At 39.1% G+C, this 10,092-nt stretch overlaps 1 protein-coding gene across 1 annotated transcript; it reads left to right on the forward strand.

Moving 5' to 3' along the window:
* Positions 1–3,087: 3,087 nt before the first annotated feature.
* On the forward strand, positions 3,088–7,335 carry LOC121377732 (multiple epidermal growth factor-like domains protein 10). The gene is made up of 3 exons (XM_041505814.1): positions 3,088–4,195; positions 5,621–5,738; positions 6,026–7,335. The coding sequence occupies exons 1-3, from the start codon at positions 3,256–3,258 to the stop codon at positions 6,315–6,317; spliced, it is 1,350 nt and encodes a 449-aa protein (XP_041361748.1). The 5' UTR covers positions 3,088–3,255; the 3' UTR covers positions 6,318–7,335.
* Positions 7,336–10,092: the final 2,757 nt, after the last annotated feature.

Genomic DNA, 10,092 nt, shown 5'->3' on the forward strand with positions numbered 1-10,092 from the left:
TGATTAATAAATCAATGCGCTCTAGTGGTGCCGTTAAACAAAACAAAACCTTTAAACTCATCCCGGGAAATACAACCACTTGATGCCTAACGCATTTAGGGCCGAATTTAGAAAGTCCGTTCTTGCCCTACGCGTGTGTAACTACATCACATTTCAACTTATTTTCGTTCTTATATCCAATTAAGGTTCAAACACGCTGCTCTGGGCACACACCACAGCTATCTCAGCTGTCTGTCCAGGACAGTGGGTTAGTTGTTAGTTGGTTGGTGGTTAATAAGAGACAAGAGGGTGTAGTGGCCTTATATCCTACCCATTGATCCCTTAAGAATTCGCTCTGGGATGGAGCCGGTACGGGGCTGCGAACCCTGTACCTACAAGCCTGTATTCCGATGGCTTAACCACTGCGCCACCGAGGCCGGTAGTAAGTAGATAATGAATTTACGAAGACTATTTGTTATTTTTTGTTGAGGGTTAGTGTGGCTGTTGTCGTTATTGTTGTTTGCTTGTTTGTTTTGGGGTTTTTTTTGTTGTTGTTACTTTTATGAGTTTTTGGCACTGGCATTTAAGCATTGTAATTCGGCCCATACCTTAATATGTGTGTGTGTGTGTGTGTGTGTGTGTGTGTGTGTGTGAATACAAATTTTGGGCCTTATTTTTACTACCACCAAAATACATTTTGGTCCTCAAATGGAACGGGTGGTGATGGCAACACAGTAACCCAGACCCTGTTCCTACAAACCTGCATACTTTTAAAGTACCTGAGAATCTCACTTTTTGTTTACTCCAGAAAATAGCATACACATCTCACGGTTTAATTTGTAATGTTTCATTTGTTTATAATAAGTAGTCCACCCACCCCCCACCTACCCCCACCCCCCACCCCACAACATTTTGATCAGGGTACGGCTTTGATATCTGATAGATCTGTATTTATGTGTGTTTTTTTCACTCCATTCTATACATGCATTGTTGAAATACAATTTGTTTTGCAGTTCGTGTGTATAATGAAATGAGAAGTCTTCCCGGGATATAAGAACCTCAGTTAGATCAACTTGTTGACAGACTGTAAAACGTTCATTTTATAATGGTTGTCTTTTGACAGGTTGGTAATAATTAATTCCTCCTGATACAGCATGTTAAATCCTCTGGTACCTGCAGTCCTGTTCCTTCTTTGCATACAGAGCGGTCAGTATATATATATATATATATATATATTTTTTAATGATTAATCATCAAAGTCTTTTACAGCATTTCAGGTGGAAGGGGTTTTGTTTTATAGAGGAGACTTAAGGTGCAACTTTCTAAAAGGCGTTCATCAATATTAACTGCCAGCTTGGAACAATATAGTGACGTCCACTTTTATACGTTCTTAATAAGTAAGGGTGGGTGGTGGATATGTTTACTACTCGAGGTATCAAGCATCGATTCTTTTACAAATGGTTGTTTTATTTAGCAGCACCACAAGAGCACATTGATTAATTAATCATTGGTTATTGGATGTCAAATATTTGGTAATTCTGACACATAGTCACCAGTTACGTTTTACCTAATGCAGCAAGGGATCTTTTATATGCACTTTCCCCAAAGACAGGAAAACACATACCACGGCCTTTGACAAGTTGTGGTGCACTGGTTGGAACGAGAAAAACACAATCAGTTCAATAGATCCACCGAGGTCGTTCGATCCTGCGATGCAAGCACCTCAAGCGAGCACTCAACCGACTGAGCTAAATCCCTGTTACAAATGAGACAGTTAACTATAGCAATGCCTTTTCAGATATTACCGGCCTCGGTGGCGTCGTGGTTAAACCATCGGAGATAAGGCTGGTAGGTACAGGGCTCGCAGGTCGGTACCGGCTCCCACCCAGAGCGAGATTTAAGGACTCAATGGGTAGGTGTAAGGTCACTACACACTCTCCTCTCACACTAACACTAGTAACAATTAACAACTAACACACTGTCATGGGCAAACAGCCCAGATAGCTGAGGTGTGTGCCCGGAACTGCGTGCTTTAACCTTAATTGGATATAAGCACGAAAATGAGTTGAAATGAAAATGAAAATGTGATATTAGCAACTTTTAATCTTTCAGGAGTGACTTTTACCTGTACAGACTTTACAGACTTATGTTCGCACAGTACCTGTTATGATATACATCTTATGTACTGCATGAGGACGTGTGGTATTTGTACAGGTATTGGTTAATAGTGTGTTTAATATTGCAACAGTAAACACAATCGAATGTGGAATATCATTTAAGTATTGTCGAAAAAATAAAATAAAACACAAGTATGACTGTCGTAAAATCAAATATAACATTTCTTGTAATATCAATTCTAGTTTCAACTGTTCTTCAAATTCAAATATAGCTACACATACTGTAAAGTCAAATAACAGATTTGTAAAGCTATATGTGAACTAAATATAATTCACAACTGAATGTATACATTGTTTGTAATGGAATATCACTTTTCTTGCAATATCAGCTATAGTTTTCAACTCTTCCAATATATGAGTGAAAACGTCCGTGTCTCTGAATTCTCATTAGTACACTATTAACATCATCAAGAGAAGTCTGAACATAAAAACCAAGTACTGCAGCATTTAAAAGCAAGATAAAGACTGTTCATGTAAAAAGCTAAAAGTTAAAGGGTAATCATATCATGGGATAAGCTGGCTGCAATAAAACAATAAAAGTTATTTAGTTAATCCTTAAGACATACTCATTGAATCCCTCAGGCCACAGTCTTGTCTTGTCTTGTCTTGTCTTGTCAGTGTATTCAAGCAAGGCATCCACAATGATTCAGCACTGTTCAATTTAGTTTTGTTAAGATCGGCAATTCATTTTGAAATTATTATCGTGTCCTGTTGTGTTGTAAATTCAAATATAGTTGCATGTATTGTGAAGTCAAATAATAGATTTGTAAAACCAGATGTAAACTCAACGTAATTCATAATATTTGCATACGGATATTTCGTCTGTTTTCAGATACTGACTGTGTAGAAGGGTATTTCATAACTCAGAACCCAGACGAACCCTGTCGTCCGTGCGAGGAAGCAACAGTAGCAGACAAAGCCAACGGGACGTTTGAAAACTATTGTCCACAATGTCAAACTAATGGGAGACATGGTCCAGCTTGCAGCCTTCACTGCAGTGAAGGATGCGTACAAGAGAAGTGTGATCGTTGGACTGGTGTCTGTGAGAGGTGTAAAACTGGCTATTATGGAGAGAGATGTATCAAATGTGTAAACTGTGATGTCTGTGATGACGAAGGTGTATGCAATGGTAGCTGTCACCAAGGGTGGTTTGGAAGCGTTTGTGATGTCATGTGTCCCGGTAATTGCAACGGAATGTGACAGGTCTACTGGACAATGCTATCAATGTCCAGAAGGATATTCTGGTAGATACTGCACTGAACCCTGTCCCACAACATGTAGGAGTATATCTTGTCAACGAGATGGCACGTGTTCTGAAGGATGTAAGGATGGTTTCTATGGAGACAAGTGCTCAAAACCATGCAGCACCCACTGTTTAAACGAACGTTGTCACCAAACTAACGGATCGTGTGCAAAGGGTTGCAGCAGGCTCGATGTGTACGGTCCTTTCTGTAACTATACTTGTAATGGTAACTGCGAGTCTGTGCGATGTCAGAGGGATGCGTCTGGTGATGTTCTGTGTAGTGCTGAATGCATCAGTGGTAAAATGGGAGACCAATGTATACAAGACTGCCCTGCGTATTGTCACGGATCATGCGATCAAACATCTGGTAGGTGTTTAAACTTATGTAGGTCTGGTTACCATGGAAACGACTGCTCTGAAAGGTGCCCTGTTAACTGTCTCACGGACAACTGTATCCGGGTCTATGGCACCTGCACCTATGGCTGCAAACCTTCTTTCTATGGAGCCACGTGTTCTAAGCGCTGCAGTAAGAACTGTAGGAAATCAAGGTGCCATATGGATCCAGGACTACCCTGCGAGGATGGATGTGTTGGTGGGTGGAGAGGAAACTACTGTAAACAGACGTGTCAAGAAAATTGTTCTGTTTGTGACCAACACTCTGGAAGATGTAGTGGGTGCGTGGAGGGGCTCTATGGGGAGAACTGCGATAGTATTTGTCCTGATGGGTGCTCTCTGTGTAATCAGGTCACTGGAACATGTATGGCGCCCGGAGCTGAAGGTCAAAGGAAAAGCATTGGTGAGTATTTATACGGAGCATTTCTTTTATTTAAAAATTTTCAGCATATATCAATGAATGTTTTTTGTTTGTTTGTTTGTTTGTTGTGTTTTGTTTGTTTTTGTTCGTTGTTGTTTTGGGGTTTTTTGCTTTTTTGTGTGTGTTTTTTTTGTGTTTTTTTTTTTTTTGTTTTTTTTTAAAAAAAAAGTAAATGTTATTTTTCCATGAATTGCCACATTTATATCAATATCACATACCCACTCGGATTGGGTATATTATTTAATATGAGTAAATAAATACACATTCATGACATAAATCTGGACATTGTTTCAAAGTGAAACACAAATAAGTCACAATTAAAAGAAAGTAAAAAACCTTGACATTAATTATCCAGCTGATGAGTTTATTAAGAATACACTTTACATTTTCCTATGTATCTACATATTATTTCCTGATCTAATTTATTCGTCTATACATGTACATTGTTTCTTGTACGTGCGTTTTATTTATCCATGTATTCATTCTTGTTGTACGTGTATTTTATCCCTCTATACATCATTTGTTTGGTGTATGAGTATTTTATCCATCTATACATTATGTCTTGGTGTACGTATATGTTATTCCTCAACACATGTATTTCTTGTTGTGCCTGTGTTTAATTTCTACATTATTTCTTATATAGACACGTGCACTATACAAGAAGTGCGTTTCTGGACAAACTACACTACAACTGGCCTCAATAAACCACTGTCCTGGACAGCCAGATAATTTGATATAAGCACGAAAATAAGTTGAACTGGAATGAAATCTAGTAGAATGTGCTGACAATCGTTTTAATAAGTATCGTAGGTGTTGAGTAGGTGGGGCGGGATTTAGCTCAATCCATTGAGTGCTCGATTGTCGAGCTTGCGTCACAGGATCAACCCACCTCGGATGATTTTTTTTTTCTCTCGTTACAACCAGTCGTTGTATGTACATATACAAGATCCCTTCCTGCATTAAAAAAAATGGAGCGGGTTTCCTCTGATGACTACGTGTCAGAACTACCAAATGTTTGATATCGAATAACCGATTATTACTTAATCAATGTGCCCTAGTGGTGTTGTTAAACAAAACAAACTTTAACTTTTTATTGATTATGTTTGTCAATGGTATAACATTTTTGGCTGTTCTCCATTTTATTTTTTCATTCCCCATTTACAAAGTAGCATACCTATAAAAGTTTAAATATTAACAACAAATATAATAAAATGGTTTTACGCTATATGTCTTGTTACTTACTAATTCCGATATTCAACTTAAAGAAATTGTAAGGCTTTTGCTTCTTTGTTTTTTGCCATTTTTGTTAGGTTTTTGGGGTTTTTCGAAGGTGGGGGAGAGGTGTGCTTTGTTTTTCTATGTATATCTTCTTCCTCTCTTGTACATCTTTTCTCTATATTATTGTAGATGGAATGTATATGAACATCACGAAACCTAACTTTGTGCTCCTGTGTTTGATCGTGTCAGTCATCATTATGATTCTTGTTGGGGTTAATGTTGGGGTTATTGTGCACCTGATATGCAGGTAATTAAAGCAATGCTTTAGCGACAACACATACATACATGCATTCATGCATACAGACATACGTACATACATACATACATACATACATACATACACACATGTGTGTTTATATATTATATATATATATATATATATATAATTAATACACACACACACATACACACACACATATATGTGTGTGTGTGTATATTAATATATATATATATATATATATATATATATATATATATATATATACATATATTACACACACACACACACACACGTAAGTGTGCTTTTATTTTCAGGCGGCCGGCATCCGAAAAAACATCTTCTGAAGCACATTCATTGACAACCATCCACTCAACTTCTCACAGTTATGACACGATTGACCATAGTAGACCAGCAACGGATTACGAAAGACTTCCGATGAGCATTGAAAGCTCCATGGTGTCACTAGAGGTACCCTCTCAAGGAGGAGTATTTGATGACGTCGAGGAACGTCAGTGGCTCAAATGCAATGGTCACGCAACAGATGGCAGTGACAGATCTACGTCATCGCTTTATTTGCATCCAGCTCAACCTGGCGAATCTCTGTAGGATTAAGGGGAAACCTTACTATCGCATGCAGCGCCACTATATTGAGCAGCGGTAGACTCGTAAACTGGCCGCGCGACAGTGGCGTGACGTCACTAAGGATAAGGTTAGCACTGAAACATGCAGATGTTACGTAACGCAATACAGTCCGTCTATATCGGCTAATAACCATAGTGTGTTTTTAGTTTTTACAACATGTTGTTTTTCATATATAATTTGTGTTATAAAATTATATCAAAAGTTGTATGATTAGGCAAACTGATGTACTTCCACGTTCGTCCTAAAATGGACAGCAAATACCGTAATTATCACAGGACTGTCATTTTGGCTTCGTATTCAATAACATATCCTGGTAGTGCACTATGTTTTCTTATTGCTAAAAGTAAAACATAGGTGGCATGAATTTTAATGTATTTGCTAAGCTCTGCGATAACTTACTTCTACCGATTATTACTTATGGAGCATCGGTTTGGGGAACTAATGTATATTCTTGTATTGGGGCTGTTCAAAATAGAGCTTGTCGGCTTTTTCTAAGTGTGGGGAAGTATACCTCTATTGATGCAGTGCTTGGGGATATGGGTTTGGATGCCTGTGTTTCTGTCACAGAGGAAGCCTGTGTTATAGCAGTGGTACAGATTAACCAAAGTGAATATTTATAGACTCAATAAGGTTTTCAATTGGGCTGAGAAAGTGTTCTGTTCGTTCCAAAACTGAAACAAACATTTTAAATGTGAATATTTTACTGAATTTTATGTGTCAACTCTTTTGCCAGCAATGCATAGAATTTCTATTTCCAAATTTAGATGTGGCGTTGCACATTTAAGGATAGAAATTGGTAGATATGAAAGCCTACCATTAGAGGAACGAACATGTACTATGTGTAATGAAGTGTCCTCTTTATGATGATCTTAAATATCCGCTGTTTTTAAAAGCTAGTTTTTAATTAATGATTTTCATCAAATGTCGGAAGAAGACAAATTTTATGTGGTTTTTTTTTTAGCGATTCACGTATGTCTCTTTTATGCACCAAGATCTGTTATTATATTTTTAAAAGATGTAAATATTTTTTATATGGTTAATTGATGCCATGTTTAAATATATATATACATACATACACACACACACACACACACACACACACACACACACACACACCACACACAGACACACTCTTCAAAAGAAGAAACGCAAAACCACATTGTCGTAACATTTGGAGAATTGATTTAATTATTGAATGGTGAGTCCGATAATTACCAAATGTTGCAGGATTGTTCACAATTCACTCTAGTCCATTGTGAGTAAGTGATAGGACACACCACCAAGGTCAAGGTCATCTGGAGTCAATACCGGGTGTGGTCTCCGCGTGTGTTGACAACTGCCTGGCACCGCCTGCCCATTGAAGCAACCAGAGTACGGATGACGTCCCGGGGGATGATGGCCCACTCGGCCTGCAAGGCTGCTGCCAGCTCGGGCAGGGTCTGGGGCTGTGGTTGTCGCTGTCGGAGGCGTCGGTCCAACTCGTCCCATAGATACTCAATTGGGTTCAAATCCGGTGATATCGATGGCCAAGGAAGGACATTAATGTTGTTGTTCTGTAGGAAAGCCGTTGTGAGACGTGCTGTGTGAGGCCTGGCGTTGTCATGTTGGAACACTGCGTTGGCGTTGGCCATAACTGGAACGATGTGTGGCCGGAGGATCTGGTCAATGTAGCCCTGTGCATTCAGGTTGCCCTGCACGTGGACCAGGTGTGCCAGTGTGTGAGATGGCTGCCCACACCATGACACTACCCCCGCCGAATCTGTCCACTTCCTGCACGCAGTTTGCCGCATAACGTTCACCACGACGCCTATACACGCGACATCTTCCATCATGACGTCGGAGCAGAAATCGGGACTCGTCACTGAACCACACCTGTCTCCATCGCAGTTGAGGCCATTGTCGATGAATCTGGCACCACTGCAGTCGGAGTCGACGGTGTTGTGGTGTTAAGATGACACCTCGAACTGGACATCTGGCACGAATTCCTACCTCACGTAGGCGGTTCCGTAAGGTCTGGTCGGATATCCTGCGCAAACCTGGTATTGCTGCGGCTGTGGAGGTGGCAGTAGTCAATCGTTCCCGAAGGTGGCGTACCCGGATGTAGCGGTCCTGCCCGGGGGTAGTGACCCGTGGTCGACCGGATCTAGGGAGGTTCACTGAGACGTGGCATGTCCAGGATTGTCAAATGTCGGCCAGATACAGAGGCCAGGCAAGCGAACACCCTGCACTTTTATACTGTCGGTGTTCATGTTGCACGTGCAGACAACGCACGTGCAGTGGTGACATGGTTTGCACGTGGCTGCGTTTTTGCGAATATTCACATTTTGGAACTTTATTGTACAGTAGCTGCGTTTTATCGAATGTAACCGTGGGAATGTGTTTGGGACATGCAATGACCTTATATTCACAAAGCATGAACCGGTAGGAAACATAAAATCGGAGTTATAACCCATTTGTACCCTTTTGCGTTTCTTTTTTTGAAGAGTATATATATATATATATATATATATATATATATATATATATATATACATGTATATATATTTTAACACTTTTATGTCTACTGTGTATTTTATTATAATATGTATTTATTTTAATAGTTTTTCCATTTTAGTCTCTCGTAACTCCATAAGGAGTGGCCTCTTTATTATTTTATTAAGAATGTTTATGTATGTATGTACTATTGTGGGTGAGATTTTAATAAAATATCTGTCTGTCTATCACATATCTTAGTCTAATTAGTTTGACTAGTTTGTCACATTTGGCAGGCAGGTCATTTTATGACACCAGTATCACTAATCAGTACATACAGATAGTTCTAAATGACGACTCCAAATCAGCATTAACTTGTTTTCTGTTGAAAACCACTTGCTTACACTATACGAAAAACACAAATTGGGAAATGTTTAAACGTTTATCGTTTTTATCTTAATTGTCACTTTGTTTCCGCAACATCCCGCTTTTCTCAGTTCTTTACGTATGTCCATCTTTACTAGATTAAAAGTTGCAGTCGACCGGCTAATCCGGTGAAATGTTCTTTAGAAAAGTTTTTGGTAGCATTTTTGTTTTGTTAAAAGTGGATAACGATGCTACATACTTTTCCCGGTTTCAAGCGCGGCATTTTACAATAAAGGTCAAATATTGAGGCGACAAGGTCAAGTAAAAAAAAAAGGTTGTTTTCACGACACAACTAGAGCACATTAATTTATTAATCAAAGGCTATTGCATGTCAAACATATGGGTATTTTGACTGAGTCACAGAGATGAAACCAGCTACATTTTTTGCATTAGTAGCAAGGGATCTTTTATAGCACCATCCCACAGACAGGATAGCAGATACCACGACCTTTGATATACCAGTCGTGGTGCACTGGCTAGAGCGAGAAATAGTCCAATAGGCCCACCAACTGGGATCGAACCTAGACCGACCGCGCATCAAGCGAGCGTTTTCCCACTGGGCCACGAGGTCAAGTAAGGTCAAACATAAATTTCAACCTAGAATCATGTATGGTCCAGATACTCTCAATATACAGTCTTTCACTTCATTTTGTGTGATTTTAATAGTTATGAGACATGTAAAATGTGAAATAACATACAACCGCAGTAGCATTTAAGTAGAAATGTGGGGTTTTTTTCCCCTTAATGGCATAATCTTGAAGTAGAGGCAAATTTTAATGTAGTCATGAACTTTTTAATGTAAAAAGCAGTAATGTTTCATCAAGACTTCTAATTGAACTTA

The sequence above is a fragment of the Gigantopelta aegis genome, chromosome 7 (assembly GCF_016097555.1).
Source record: "Gigantopelta aegis isolate Gae_Host chromosome 7, Gae_host_genome, whole genome shotgun sequence".
NCBI lineage: Eukaryota > Metazoa > Mollusca > Gastropoda > Neomphalida > Peltospiridae > Gigantopelta > Gigantopelta aegis.

Bases quoted from the DNA above. Each gene is read 5' to 3' on its own strand.
- LOC121377732 (XM_041505814.1), top strand. From the start codon at position 3,256: ATGTCTGTGATGACGAAGGTGTATGCAATGGTAGCTGTCACCAAGGGT. The intron at 4,196-5,620 runs GTGAGTATTTAT...ATATTATTGTAG, and splicing joins AGGTCAAAGGAAAAGCATTG to ATGGAATGTATATGAACATC. The intron at 5,739-6,025 runs GTAATTAAAGCA...TTTTATTTTCAG, and splicing joins ATTGTGCACCTGATATGCAG to GCGGCCGGCATCCGAAAAAA.